Source organism: Lissotriton vulgaris, chromosome 4_1, assembly GCF_964263255.1.
Source record: "Lissotriton vulgaris chromosome 4_1, aLisVul1.2, whole genome shotgun sequence".
Taxonomy (NCBI): Eukaryota; Metazoa; Chordata; class Amphibia; order Caudata; family Salamandridae; genus Lissotriton; species Lissotriton vulgaris.
The window spans coordinates 1,870,548,160-1,870,564,330 of record NC_141691.1 but is presented as its reverse complement, the minus strand read 5'-3'; the positions used below and the strand labels follow the sequence as shown (position 1 = coordinate 1,870,564,330).

Below are 16,171 nucleotides of genomic sequence, written 5' to 3'. Positions count from 1 at the left end.
GATATTAAAAAGCAGAGGACTCAAAGTCAAGCCCTGAGGGACTCCTGCTGAAAGCTTCCTGGCAGAGGATGAAAAAGGGGGCATCCAGACCTGCTGGGGGCGCTCATCCTAGAAAGATTTTAACAGGCCCACACTGCCCCAGAGATGCCAATGGAGGAGAGCCGGGCAAGACTCCTTCCTACAGTAAGACTCCTTCCTACAGTAACAAGTGTGCATACCAGAGTGTATTAAAAGATCATTGACTCCTTCCTACTTTACAGGATCCCGCAAGAGTCTTGCAAGATCGCAAAGATAAGAAATTACCTTCTACTCGTCACAGTACTTATCACTTACACACTTGCTCTCCAAAACAAGGACCACAATATGCATTCATACTAGTATAGTGTATTGAGAACTCTTCTACTACTTTTTACTGTTTACCTTCCTGTGAGAGTCTCTCAAGATTGTCAACATTAGTTAGAAAAACATACTTTTATTTCTTCACAATTGTTATCCCTTAGACACTTGCTCTCTAAATTTAGGGGGACAGCATACATTTCTGCTTCCTCCCTTAGAAACCTCCTTTTTGTACTTCATTTTCACAATCCATTAACTTTTTCGCAGTAAACAGTAATTGCAGCCATTTAATTTCTAAAAATCCAACAGCCAGACCATCAGTGCACTCTCTCTCAAGCTCCCGCAATAGCATGAAGGCTCCCAGGAAAAGCAGGCCTCTCCACCAATCACAAGGCTTCCTTTTTTAATATGCGCTCTTGTGGGATGCTCGCAGGACTCTTGCAAGCCCAACTGCCACAATATACAATTATTTTTTACCCTAATCTCAAACTACTGAACAAAACTTACACCATATCACATAAAGCACAATCTGTGGATCAAGAGCTAGCTTCCTGCTGACTTTGGGTTAATTCCTTTCAGCATTGTTTGCTATAACCTGTCCTAAAGAAGTCTATGGAAAATGCATCTACATTTTGCGTTTTGGGACATTCCTCTTTTTGCCCCCCCCTCCCCCCATTGACTGATCACCCTAAACTTTCCACGAAGAGGCTAAGGTGGGATCACTTTTTGTGGGGGGTGGGGAGATACTTGGAGGTTCGACAAACCGGGCCAAAGTTAATTGCAAACCTGAAAGCGCTGTCTATGAAAACGCAGACTCCACTATAACTACTAAATAATATGGATATATACACTGATGTGCTGAATATAATATGCTGTTTATTACCATTATTGAGTATTTGGGAGAGGCTATGACTTACTAGTGAGTCCTGATTCCCCTGCTCTCCCTGAACATTTGTAGTAACTAGCACGATGTACTTTGTTGTCTTCATATGTACTTATTTTAACCAAAGCTATTTTTTGTAACTAAAACCCGGATGCAGGGGGTTTGAATTTGTGCAGTATAGTAAAGTCACATTGAAGACCCCCTGACTTTCAGAGCTGGTTTCCTGTGTAAAGCAATTGCATGTAACTATCTGTATAGCAGTAAAATGTTTTTCTTAAGTTACATTTGCTGTATTGTGGAAATAAACTTGAATTTGATCTGTGCAGTAATACATGTATGGATGGGTTTGTTTTGGTAGATTTGTTCTTAATAACTTGTAGGGTCACATTTATTTTCCCTGGCATATCTAAGGCAAATATTTGCCTTTGGGTAGATGTTCTGTTTTTAATTCGCAAGTGGTTTCGCTTTAAAACAAATAATGAAATGCCTCCTTGGGGAATCTAACGCAGGTGTGGAAATGTTTAATGTTTGTGCATTTTATAAAAAATACCCATTATGGAGAACTATTGGTATACCCTAAAAACTAAACTTTGTATACATCATGTCTATATATATATATATATGTTCCCACAGTTTGGTATTCTGTAATTCTACTGAAGATCCAGTGTTGGAGAGTAGCTGTTCTGGAGCAATGATTATGCTGAATTGGTTTCTCTTACGGGTTCAGATAGGACACACTGTGCCTCCATAGTTAATTTTCGTGTCTTTTCTTTTGTCAGTTGGATAATGAACATTGGTTCTCATGATTGATCTTTCATACACTCCAAGTGCTGGGGACAGTTTTAAGTAATGTTCTTGTCTGATTGAGTTTGTTTAACCACTTAGTGTGTAAGTGTAAGGGTTCTTTGCTCCTTATCCTGTGATGAAGAGGATATATGCCGTACAAGACAGCACAGGGGTCTGCAGACATTTACTCTGGCACAGAGAGACAGACTAGGTACACACACCTACCACTTTTGGAGCAGACACAACCCAATGCAGAGAAATACATCCCTGCACACATACAATCCACCCAGCACTAACAAACACAGACATTCTCCAGAAGTCCACCCTACACGTTCTGCTGCTCACACATACCTCAGACATGTAAACTCTGTATACACACTTGGGTCTGAGGGGATCAAATGAGCGCGAACCATTAGCATAGGAAACCAGAAAATGGAGGGAAAGAGAAAATCCTCCATCAGCCCAGGGCAGATATGGAAGCCTTAGTGGGAGAAAAGACCAACATAAGGAGCATGAGGGCAGGCATTAGAGGTCCTGGGAACTAATAGTTTGAGGAGGGTCACAAACATCCGACCAAGGAGTAGCAAGATGCAAGAAGCGGTACAGGCTAGAGACAGTCATAAACGTTCCAGGGTATAGCGAAGAGATTAGGCAGTGAAAGAACCCCTTTCAGCCCTAAACTTCTTACCAGCTGAATCTGAAGGTGTGTTCTACGAAACAGCATTGTCTTGTCAGTCTTTCTCCAAAGCCTCTCGAACAGTGTGTAGCAACACATTGCCTGGCCCTTTATCTCCTCGGCCAATATCAGGCTAGAATCTTGGACTTTTAGCCTATTACAGGCCTTGATACTTTTCCCTTGCTGAATGAATTGCATTATACCTTTGTGATTGACTGTGAGCACCCGAGTGCCACATCTCTATCCTGCTTACTGTTAGTTAATGTCTAATTGTCCGGTTGGCGAAATAGACATTAAATCATCTTGCCCTTAACGGAAACCAACATCTCTCGAGCGTCTGGCGATATGAATGCCACACCCCTGTAGCAATACTGGAAAATCATTCTTACAGTTTGGTAACAGTTGAATCATCAATGTTATTTTGAAGAAATTCAGGTTTCGAAGTGTTACGAGTCTCAACTGTCCCATTGCATACAGCAAAGATTGACTAGTGAGTTGGAGCATTAATCAATTGTTTTTTTTTTCTATTTTAGGGAACTCATATAGAATTATCTATTGGAATTGTTTTAGGAATTTCAACGATGGCAGGCAAGTGGTAATACTCTTAACTCATTTTTATTAACATATAATCTATATGTATGACAGTAGTATGTTTCCGATAGTCCTCCCACTCATATTGATATGTGTGAGTTTCTTTTAAAAAAGGTATCTTTTATCATATGTACTGTTTCGGTTTGTAATCCAAATCCTCATTCATTCCTACTGATCTAATTCAAAACATTGTGGGATGTCCTTGGGTCATTTGTTGATTGTAGATGAGATTCAACTTTTATTAACCAGTCTAGTCATTGTTGTTTTGTGGGTGCTTCTGCTGGATTCATCTCTTCACAGCGATCTTTGACAAGCTGTGATTGATGGGGCAGTAAACTGAAACGAGACTGTGCGACATTCACCCACCTCTCAACTTTTTATAGCGTAAAGTCCTTGCAAAAATACTGGATTACCGATTGGTAAAGTCGCTTTATGCCCAGCTCAGTGGTCCTGCTGAGCCCTGAAGTCACGCAGAAAAGCATCTTGCTTTACACCAAAGACATCAGACGTCCCTGGTATGAAAAATGCAAGCTAAACAACTTCAATTTTAAAGCAAGCAACAGAACCCTAAACAGTCGAATGCTTATGGTAGGAATAAAGCTCTCTGCAAGAAAAGAAAGATTAAGCTCCAAAATAAAATCGAATGCCTTAGATAACGCTGCATACAAGAATGGCATAGTTTCTATTCTAGTGTCAATGGGCCCAGAGGCCCCAACATAAAGGATTCTGAAATTCAATATGATGGGTCAGTTACACCCTTTACACACACCAATGTACAACCCATAAAGTAGGTTTGTCTGTTACTTCGTCAAAGTGCTACTTCAGCCACACTAGTGTGTCAGAAGATGAAAGGAGTGATAGTGGAAATCCAGGTCAGAGGCCATTAGGTGCCTGAAAAACTAAAAAGGACCAGTGACCAACCTTCTTCAAAATTAACTATTCAAGAGCGTCCCAGTGTGTTGGGCCTGCGTCTTCATTAGCACAATATTGAAGAAATTGAAGGATTATGTCTTTGATCTCCAAGAAAGGACACTTGGACAGTCCAACTGCCCATAGGCGTATTAGCCTAATAAATGTTGAAGCCAGTTTGTACTCTACAATTATATGGAGTAATATTCTGGCCTGGTTAAATGCCCTTTCCAGAGCGGTTTTTCATTAGGGACTTTCAATCATCAATCAGATCTTTCTCACTTCAAAAGGAAAAGCTTCTCTTGGCTTTTCTACCTAAAGGACACTGAAGTGCCCTTTAGGTATTTTTAATCTCTAGAATCATATAGGAATAATGTTCAAAGAGCTCTCGTGAATATTTTAGAGCCCATCCTGGTTTATAGGGTCCAGGGTGAGACCCAATGAGGAAGTATGGCACCAATAGGGTGTGTGAAGGTCCATGGACATCCTTTTTTAGGTTCTGTTTTCTGGAGAAACCAGTCGGAACAGAGTCGTAAGGATGATAAGATACATTAGTGTTATTAGAATGAACAGAACCAGCTCAAGACAATACCATGAAAGACAATACAATGTCCTAGTGTTGAAAGCAGCCTTTGATAATATACTGTATTGAAAGTCATTAGTTATCTTATACCACGCAAATACATATGTCTTCCTCATCCAGATAGTGGTGTAGATCTATAACGTTTTTATGAATGACGCATTCAATGCAGTAGCCAGACCTAAGCTAGAATAATGGTAGGTTGGACAGAAGTCTGAATTTGAATGGTGGTTGTGATTGGGATTAGTTTAAAATATATGATCTGTTCAGTTGGGGAGGGATGAGTCACTGGTTAAGAAAAGTATTAGTCATAGGGCACCATGTCAACTCGGAAAGCTAGAAATTGGATTTAATTTGTGAGCATGGTACCCACAAAGTAACTGGTAGGTTGGTGAGTTTGATCACTTTAGATAGTTCTCGAGTGAAGAGAGAATATGAGGCCTAGGCATTAAAGATAGTCTTTCAGTGGTTGTCCCAATGATTAGAGCTCAATTGCATTAGAGGGCTGGTGATTGTATCCTGATTGCAGGGGGGTTTGTGGTATTGACATTGATATAGTGGACTCAAGATTTATTTTGGGAATCTTGGTACATGTTGATTTGATTTTTTGTGCAGTTTGCTGTGGTGGAGAGAATGGATTGCATGATTGGATCTTTCGCTGAGCCTTTAGCGTGGTGCAAACTGGAAGTGATCCATATTCCTGCTATGCTTTTTTCTGGCGTGTCTTCCTCTTTTTTATTTTTGTGAGAGGTCATTGAATTATGTCTAAATTATGCTGTTTAAGTTTGAGGTGGATGGTATATAATATGTAGATGGTGTTGAATAGAGACAGCAAGATGGCAACCTTAAGACACTCAACTGTGATAACAAATTGTAGTGGCAGTTGTTTTACAATTCATGTATTTTGGAGATTATGGCAGTACTGCCCCACTGTTTAAGTTGTCCGTCTGCTCTCAAACTCTTCTATTCCTGGAAGACCTAAGAATTTAAGATCGAGTGAGAGTTTGTAATTATCCAGCAGTCCACGAAAATGTCACCAAGCACACCTGCTTCCGCCGAACTGCCAATGTCGATCCACATGAAGCCGCACGGCACGAATTCCTTCGCTATTATCTTCCCCCTTAACCTCTCACCTAAAGCGAGAAGAAATCACAAACACAATCTAATCAGACAACACTCAGAAATGCTGTTTGTAGACATATACCACTGCTCCTCCAATGGGCAGGTGAAGATGGATTTCATCTTCCACACTGATAAACCTGGGAGCTGGAACACCACTCTAAGAATGCAACTACACATATCTAAAACGACGACCACCTCACATAGCTGCAAACTGACAACCTCTCTTCCTAACCAGGCAACAAGAAAAGGTAATACATCTGTGACCATTTACGCAAATGGCACAGTACTGATACAAGCCAACAACGAGAACTTGGAGGCCTTTGACTACCTCTTTCCTACTCTTTGCGCCTCTCATATACACACTCTTCGACCTGCATCTCCCCCGCTCCCCCTCCCTGATCAACCGGCCCCTTCAGGATAAGCAATTATCTCCCCCACCCCCATACTGAGACCCCCCAAACCCCCTCTAGAATCTCCTCACACTCCTCCTGTCCCTACGATTGGAGACGAGCAAGATTAATCCCCACAGCACCCTCAACGTGATCCCCCCCCCCTCTACATGACCCCATCATTCTTCGGGTCCGGTTTACTGACCCCCTTCTTTCACCAGAAGAAGAGCAACCTTTATCGCCCCCTCAATCACATCCTCCTCAACAGCACAACAGTATACCATGGGCTCGGTCTATCGACTCCCCCATCACTCCTCTAGAAGCATTGGGGAAGAGCCCTCAACTAATTCCCCTACCAAGAGTCCCGAATAGAGACCGCCTGGTGGTCCCTTCCAGCATTAGACCTCACAAGACGACCCTGCCCCCCACCCCACGAGTTGTCCCAACCCAAATATGTATGCCACCTGCCCCTAAAGACTTGGCTCACCAGCTAGATCTACTAGAAAACCAACTAGAAATTATATTCAGAGGCCTCAATGAAATCCTTTCCAACCTAGACAAGGCGAGAAAGAACCAACATCCCAATCAATGCCCTCCTTTCCAGCTGAGCCTACTCCACTAAAACACCAACCCGTGACCGCTCCCGCACGCGAAAACAGACTTCCCAGGCCCACTAAAACAGACATGTTGATCCCGCCTCAATCTCTCACGGGAACCAAAGCACGCACGCCTGGACCTCAGAGCCATACTAACAAGGATGCGGAGACACAAAAACAAAGTCCATCCAGAAGAAAAGCAGCAATGTCTGCCAAAGAAGCTTTGGACCTAGCCTTCACCTATGACTCCTCTTTCCTAATGCCCACTAACTCCAATATCCAAGTGATCACGGGCTTTGGAAGAGACCTCCCTCCCGCGAAAACTCAGACCTCCGCCCTTCCTCACCACCGTACCCAGGGCCTCATTAGGAAAACATCTGAACAAAAATAATCCAGCGACTAACTGCATGCTTATTAACTGCAGATCCGCCCCCAATCATACAACGGAATTAGCTGAAACCATCCTATCTCAGAACCTTGACATTGCGTTCATCACAGAGACATGGCTAAAGGAGACCTCCCCACCATGTCTAGACATGCTGGTACCCCCAGGTTTCTCCATCATCAACAAAGACAGAAATGGTCAACGCGATGGGGTGTAGCCATCATTCATAAAGATGACATTGACATCGCTGTTACAGACTCATGCAAATACAGCTCTTTTGAATGTCTATCTTTCTCCATCAAGACTAAGGGTAACTGCCCTTTAGTTATTTACCTTCTCTATCACCCTCCCTCACTTTTGGCGAACACTTATCTGACCTGATTGCCCACTGCGCTCTTAAAGACACTAACTTCACAATCCTGGGTGATCTCAACTTACGCTGGTACGAAACCAACATCACATTAATTCAATCTCTCAACAATCTCCTTTATGATAATAACCTTTCCCAACACTGCTCTGAAGAAACCCACTACAAAGGAGTGACCTTGGATGCCATCATTGCCCATTAAGACGTAATCACGATCGACAACATCCTCCCAGTGGACTGGTCGGATCATCACATGATTTTATTCTGTATCAACCAAAGAGTCCTTTCCCAGCCCCCTGCTCTAGATCCCCCCAAATGGTCAAGAAATCTAAACTATATCCCCCTGAACATCATGGAGGAGAGACTCAAGTTTCTTCTACCCAATGACAAAGATCTCTCCACAAACTACCTCACCTCGCTCTATAACACGAACTTGGGATCCCTTCTTGACCAACTAGCACCCTTGAAACTAAAAAAAAAAAAGCGAGCCACCCCATCCAGATCCTGGTTAGACTCTGACACTAATGAAGAAAGGAGACCACTAAGGGCCACAGAAAGATGCTGCAGGAACGTGCCCTCCACCTACCATTGGGACATTATCAGAACTATCCGGAGGAAATACAATAATCACATCAAGAACAAAAAACCAATGTTCTTCTGCTCTGCTCTGGAGTGCGCAAAAAATAGACCTAAGGAACTCTTCAGTATCATTAGACCGCAAACCGCCAAACCAGACACTTCCCGGGAGCTGGCCTCCAAAGAACGATGCGACAACTTTGCCAACTTCTTCGATGATAAGATCTCCAAGATTGAGCTTGCTCTGGCCACCAACCACTCCCTCCCCCCCCACAGCAAACAAGGTGGGGTGCTTGATTGCGCTCCCCCTCCCTCTTCTAAACCCTGGTCACTCTTTCAGCCCATTCTAGAAGAAGAGATAGTCAAACTTATCACCACCTCCAAACCTTCATCTCACACCCTTGACCCCCTTCCTGCTCAACTCACCAACAAATTTAAACTCAGCCTTGCCCCACTCTGGTGCAGGATTATCAACAGCTCCCTATAAACTGGAGTAGTCCCAGACTGTTTGAAAGTGGGACAAGTCACCCCTCTACTAAAAAAAAACCTGGCCTGGACAAAAATGACTTAAACAACTTCAGACCCGTCTCTAACCTTCATCTTCTCTCCAAAATCCTAGAAAAATGTGTTCTTCATCAACTAACTCAGCACTTGGACAATACCAGTCTCCTCGACCCACATCAATCTGGATTCAGGAAAGGGTGCAGTACAGAAACTGCAATCCTCAAAGTAATTGATGACCTACACAACTCACTGGACTCAGACCATTGCTCCCTCCTCATTCTCCTAGATCTATCGGCGGATTTCAAAACGGTTGACCACATTCTTCTCCTCAAAGCTCTGGAAGAAAGGGCCGGACTTGACGACGTGGTCCTTAACTGGTTCTCCTCATTTTTACACAACTATCACAAAGAATAAAAATCAGAAGCTCCGAATCCGACCTCCACCTAGTCATAAGGGGAGTATCCCAAGGCTCAGTGCTCTCCCCCAACTCTTTAAAATTTTCATGGAACCCCTCACCACCCTACTCAGAAAAGCCAACATGCCCTTTCACCTCTACGCTGACGATACACAAATCTACCTGGAAATTTCCTCTTCTAATGACATCCAGAGTCTAAATGAATCACTAAAGGAGGTCCAACGTTGGTTGTCAAGCAACCATCTAAAGCTTAACCCAGACAAAACTGAACAACTACTTATCTCGAACAAAGAAGAGAACCCACAAATGAAGAAATGGCTAAAAGATATTAATGTGCTCAATGGGAACCTCTCCTTGGCTGACTCCGTCAAGTCATTAGGCATCACGCTAGACTCTAAACTTGATATGACCAAACACATCAAGATCTTGGCCAAGAGTGCCTTCCTTAACCTGAAACTTCTAAACTAAATTAAACCCTTCATTCCATCCAATGATCTCAAACAAGTAACCTAAGCATTGGTTCTGTCACGACTGGACTATGGAAACGCAATCCTCTCAGGAATACCCAAAACTCACCTTGCTTCTCTGAAAACCACCCTCAATGCGGCAACCAGAATGGTCACTGGAATAAAGAGATTTGATCACATCTCTCCGGCACTAAAAGAACTCAAGTGGCTACCTATAGAAATGCGGGCGAACTTCAGAACAGCCTGCCTCATCCATAAAGCCCTTCACACAGGCAAACCACAATATCTGGCATCCAAACTCAGAAAAGCGGGTCAGAACAGGACTCTCAGAAGCTCTAACACCTTACTTCTTATCCCACTCAAAGCACGAAAACAAAAAACCATGGACAGGTGCTTTGCCGGAAATGCTCCCAAAATATGGAACTCTATCCCCCCACATAGGAGCTATTCCTTACTTCCCGAAATTCAAGAGCCAACAAAAAATCCTTTTCCTCAACCGCTCCCTATCGAACAGATAGGAACCGCTTGGAGTGTTCAAAACGCCTTTGCTCTCCTCTATGATGCGGTTGGACATCTCTACTTTGACTCGTATCCTGAACGCCTTGCTGATTGTATTATACTTGCTTTCTTTTACACTGCTCTTTATTTGTTGTAAAGCGCTCCGATACCTTCCGGTCTGGCTAGTGCTATATAAAACTTCTTAAATAAATAAATGTAGCATGAACTTGAGGATAGAATGTGTGGCTGGTTTCATGGAAAATGTTTACTGGTGCAATGATTATGAAAAACGTTTAATCTGTGAATAATAACATTAAAACACAAATGAAAATTGTTTGGCTGAAAGGACTTGCTTGTTGGTTAGGCCGGATGACATAGCAGCAAATTGTTCAGTTAAAAAAGAACACCAATATCTGTGTGGTTTTCTTTTCCAAGTCGAAAAAGGCTGAATTGTGATTGAGCCGTTTTTGGCTGCAAGGCAACTATGGTATGCCGATCTAGTGCTGGAGCATCAACATGCTTCATTAGCAGTGTTAGAACTGGGGGTCTCGAGTTAGCAGTGGCAGTTAACTTAGTCCATATAGGGACCCTGGCTTCTAGTCAGGGAAAGGAGGGACTGCCTCTTTGATAACCCCTGCTCACCCCCTGGTAGCTTGGCATGAGCAGCCAGGCTTATCTTCAAGGCAATGTGTAAAGTATTTGCAACCACACTCCCAGCGACAGAGTGATAACCCCACAAATGGACACCACAATGATGTATGAAAATAACAGTATCTTTATCCAGAAAAAAAATACGGTAAGACCAAACGATAAAAATCCAACATATGCGTATTCATAATATTTCACTTTGCCGGTTATTAAGCCAACAAACACTTGTAGGTTCTTGCGGTATTAATGAGCAGTTCACGATGTTCAAATGCAGTCCTAATGCAATGCTATGCAGTTTGTAAGACAGTTCGTATTGTCAGACCAATGCAGTTCGTAATGCAAGAATAAAGCAATCCTCAATGCAAGTAATCAAGATGTTGGTAATGCAAGAATAATGCAATCCTCAATGCATGTAATCAGGCAGTTCGTAATGCAAGAATAATGCAATCTTCAATGCATGTAATCGGACAGTTCGTAATGCAAGTATAACACACTCCTTAATGCAAGTAAATGCAGTCCTAATGCAAAGCAATGCAGTTCGTAATGCAGTTCGTAATGCAAGAATAATGCAATCTTCAATGCACATAATCAGGCAGTTTGTTATGAAGGAATAATACCATCCCTAATGCAAGTAATAAGGCAGTTCGTAATGCGAGAATAATTTAATCCTCAATGCACATAATCAGGCAGTTCGTAATGCAGGAATAATACAATCCCTAATGCAAGTAATAATTTAGTTCGTAATGCACGAACAATAACAGGCCAATTGACGCATGTAGCGCGGGCACTACTAGACCCCAACCACAGACAACAGTCCTGAACTTCCGAGGGTGGCCCGGTACTGCCGGGGAGGTCCTGGCCGCTCGAGGACTTTGCGAGTCTAACGCAATGCAGAGGGAGAGAGATGGGAGCAGTCCTGTACTCCTCCTGCATGCCTCCCCAGGCTTCACACGCTAGCGGCTCCCGACCGGAGTCCAAGCCTAATCTGCGGGATTCTCTCTCTCTCGCGCTCTCGCTCTCTCTCACTTTCTCTCTCTCTCTCTCTCTCTCTCTCTCTCTCTCGTGCGCTCTCTCTTTCGTGCGCTCTCTCTCTCTCGTGCGCTCTCTCTCGCACGCTCTCTCGCGCTCGTCGGATGTCCTGCTGGGTTCTCCCGATGACGACGCAGCTCCGATGCAAGACGCTGTAGCCGGACAGGTTACGGTGCTGCCTTCTCCGTTGCTGACTATCTTGAGCAGATTCCTCTTGCGCACAATGATCACGATTACCTCACGACTTCCTTAGCTTTACGAAGTCCTTCAGCACGTTGCGGCTAGGGCCGACGGCGGCTGCTATCTTGATCCGCAGCCTCCGTTACTATTATGGCTCAGGCCACAAACAGCTACAGAGCAGCGTGGGCGATGATTCATGCTGCATGGCACTGCAGTCACAGGACACCTTCCAACCACCACCATGGACCCCACACAGTCTCAGGCTGCCCACGCACAAAGCTTCGCTGAAACTCGGCAGTGTCGTTGAGACACACTTGGAAACGTTGACGTTCCTCAGTTTCCACAACAGGGAGACAGCTCTCCTCGGGCCCTTGGAGGCAAGTTACTTCAGGACACAGCACACAGGAAAGTCCTTTCAAGCGGGGAGACACAGCACACAGCAAAGTCTCTTAGCCTCTTCCTTAGTTAAATCAGCAAACTACAGGCCAGCCCCAGAACACACAGCAAGGGTCAGTCCTTCTCTTCAGTCTCTTCAGCTGTTCTTCCTTGGCAGATGTTCCTCTTGACCACAAAGTAGTTTCAATCATTTTCAGTGTTGATCAGTCCAACGTTCAGGGGTGTCGGCTCTCAGAGTTCTACACCTAAATATCTTTGAAGTCTTTGTGTTCAGGGGCACTGACCCCTGTCCAAGCTAGTTCTGGGTGTATCCCTGCCAGTTACACCTTCTTCCTTTGATAGTGGGGGTCTGGTTCCTCAATCACTCAGCAGGAGGTGGAGCCATTCTTTCATGGGAGCAGCTCGGGCCTCTTCACATCCAGGGGGCTACTCCCCCCCCCCCCACACAAACACTCCAGATGCAGGTCAGCCTGTTGCTGTCTCACCTACTCCCGTGCGTCAAGATGTTTCCCAGATCCTATCACATTCAAATTCAGACACTTAATCTACAACCAGGCAGAGAGACACAGAATTGTTAGAACAAAAAAAACAGCCACTTCTAAAAGTGTGGTTTCTAAACACACAATTCAAAAACCACCATCACCAAAAGATGTGTTATTAAATTGTGAGTTCAGGCACACTAAACTTCACCTCTCCATTTTAAGCCTATGGTAAGATAGGCTGGAAACATTACACAGCCTTTCCCATTCTGTCCTATGGGGAAGATGGCCTTGCAACAGTGAAAAAAGATGTGGAGAGTATTTCCCTGTTAGGACAGGGTACACACCTCAGTACATGTCCAACCTTTCACAGGGTACCTTGGACCTACTATAGGGGCGTCTCATGTGCATGGAAATGGAAGAGTAAGGCCTAGCAAGTGGGTGCGCTTGTCAGGGACAACATGGCAGCTAGCAAACTGCTCCCAGGCACTGCAGTGGCAGACCTGAGTTCACTCTTTGGGGCTACTTGTGTGGGTGTCACAATTAGTGCAGCAGGCCCTCTAGTAGCATTTGCATTACCACCCCTGGCACACATAGTGCACTTTACTAGGGACTTTACTAGTAAGGCAAACATACCAATTATGGACAACCAATTACCATAACACTTTAGGAGCATATGCACTTTAGCACTGATCAGCAGTAGTAAAGTGCCCAGAGTCCTAAAACCAATAAAAACAGATCAGAAACCATACAGGAGGAGGGCAAAAAGTTCAGGGATGAACCTGCAAAAAGGGCCAAGTCCAACACCGCCCCCTTCCAGCCAAAACACAGGGTAGACCAATCGCTACCTTGATGGGCTTCCCTTCTTTGGGCGATAGAACACAGACCCTGGCCAGCAACTGCAGAGGCATATTCCAGTTCTACGCCAATCTGAACCCAGTTGGATCCCTCTGTCCATACTCTCAGGGCCCCCTAAGGTAACCCAGGGGGACCCATCTCCTCACCTGGGGACCCCATCTGTGCAGCATCTACACTTTGCTCACAGATGTGTCCGCACTGGTAGACAGTACACACATGGCCAACACAGTGGTGAGGCCCAGTCCACCCACGAGGATTGACTCCAGCCCTTCTCCCAGGGGCAACTCTGTCCACCAGGACAATCAGCCACAGTGGCCACTAACCGCTGTCAGGGATGAGAGCCAGGCCCTATGCCTTTCAGGCCTCGCTAACCTCTGTGGTGTCAGAAAGCAGGGGGCAGTTGCCCCAGGTGCCTGGCACCTTTTCTCCACCCCCGCTTCTGCCAAGTCGGGTATGGCATCCTGACACTGGCCCGCCAGCCCAGGGTTTGTACCCTCAGGCTGGACAAGAAAATGGGGTGGGCTCTCCCACACCCTGCCTTCCTCTCTGGACCCATGCACCCTCCCCACTGGAGCGGTGCTACCAGACAGCAGAACTGGTGGGGTGCTGGTTACAGCAGTCCCCCTCAGTTCACCTGACACTTTGGGATCCCCCAGGTAGTGGCCTCCCGGTACAGACTAGCCTCCCCTCCTGGTGTTCCCTTATGGAACCAACCAGGTCCTGGGACTGGGTATCAGGCACCTTGGGACACTGCCCCCTCCCATACCTTCTCCTCTGAGACAGGACATGGGACCCTACACCCCTCCCACTACATTGGGACCTATCTGGGCTACCACAAACCTCCCCTAGCTCACTTGGTTGGTGAAAACCTGAATAACCCCCTTCTGGGTCACTCCCAAAAGAATCCTCAGACCCTCTGGAATCCACCCAAAGGTCTGCCTCCTGTGCAATCTCCCTGGCATCGGAGAACTCGCACCCCACCGGGTGTTGGCATAGCTCTGGAAAACGGACTTAAAATATGCTCTCCAACAAATGAATCTCCAAGCCCCCCACCGTTGTTCAACAAACTATCCTTGGCCTCACCCAAGTACCCCACACCACTCTCCTGTGATTGGCAAAACAGGATCTTACTGTCTCCATCACTCAACCTGCACTCTTCTGGGCGGTCTCCACACTCAAACACCAAGGCTTCTACCATGGGGGAACCCCTCTCCCTGCACCTCTCATCTAGGGTTAGTAGAGTGTCCCTCCTACTAGGAATATGGTCCCCTGTGTCAGTTCCCCAATCTACTTCAGGGACACTGCACACCACTGGAGCTACCTCATGAACCTGAACCCCCTTGGTGTATGTTAACCCCCTCCTTCAAGTCAGGCGCCACATTCCGAGGTGTTTGTACTTTTCTTTCAGCACTAGACACTACATTTTTGATGCGACCATCTGAGCTGGACTCCACCTTCAACCCAGCAGAGCTCACCTCCTGAGCTACACACATTTCTTTTGGCTTGGCTGAGACACTCGTGGCCTTGAGCCTTTCGAGATTTAAATCAAGCTCCCTCATTCTTAACTTATGTGCCAAAAGCAATCTCTTTTCCTCCAAAGTGAGGACATTCTTGCTCTCCTCTGCCCACCTTTTTGCTCCCAATGAGCAACTTCTTCTCATCCACCTGAGCCTTTAGTTTCAAAACCTCCAACTCGCGCCTTCTGACCCTTTTGGTTTTCCTCCAGCTCCTCTGGGGAAAAACTCCTCCCTGAATGTTTACTACCAGCCCCTTAGACTGGTCCTCCCACCGGCAAATCATGTGGACCAAATCCATTCCCTGGGTCATCCTCATCCACCTCAGCATCACCAGTCTCCTGAACCTCTTTGGCTTCCCACCAGGCCCTCAAAGCCATTTGCAGCTCCTCCTTATTGGCGCTTCTTTTCAGGGGACATCCCAAAGTTTTGCAGATTTGCCTCAATTGATCAACTTTGTTGGTAAGCAATGCCTCCATGTCGAATTCCAAATCTGCAGCCTCCCTGGTTTCTTGACTCCTCTGAGGCATGATGTGTTGCTTATGGGTCGCTCAAAAATAGAGCCAAAAATTAAAAACACGGTATGTGGTTGCGTCGGGGTCTGCGCTATAACTAGTGATGTACTTTAATCACTGTGATTCAGTTGCAAATACAAGTTAAAATCCGCAACCGCTGACCATCAATGTTAGAAATGCGGGTCTCTAGTTGGCTGAGTCTGTTACATTGGTCCAAATAGGGACCCTTGCTTCTAGTCAGGGGAAGGAGGGACACCCTTTTTGATAACCCCTTCTCACCCCTGGTAGCTTGGCACGAGCAGCCAGGCTTATCTTCAAGGCAATGTGTAAAGTATTTGCAACCACACTCCCAGTGACAGTGATAACACCACAAATGTACACTACCCTGATGTATGAAAATAGTGGTATCTTTGTCAAGAAGAGCAATACGGTAAAGCCAAACGATAAAAATCCGACATATTCGTATTCGTAA

At 45.3% G+C, this 16,171-nt stretch overlaps 1 protein-coding gene across 3 annotated transcripts in view; it reads left to right on the top strand.

Annotated features, from left to right (window-relative positions):
- The window catches only part of TMEM65 (transmembrane protein 65), a 271,856-nt gene that overhangs the window by 150,343 nt on the left and 105,342 nt on the right, over positions 1 to 16,171 (top strand). For all 3 annotated transcript variants that reach the window (XR_015309927.1, XM_086966193.1, XM_086966192.1), the window contains one exon: positions 3,215 to 3,269. Coding sequence is in view for 2 of the 3 variants with exons in the window: in XM_086966193.1 (XP_086822319.1) it covers positions 3,215 to 3,269 (55 nt within the window). In the remaining variant the exon portion in view is untranslated. The remainder of the gene's footprint in view (positions 1 to 3,214; positions 3,270 to 16,171) is intronic.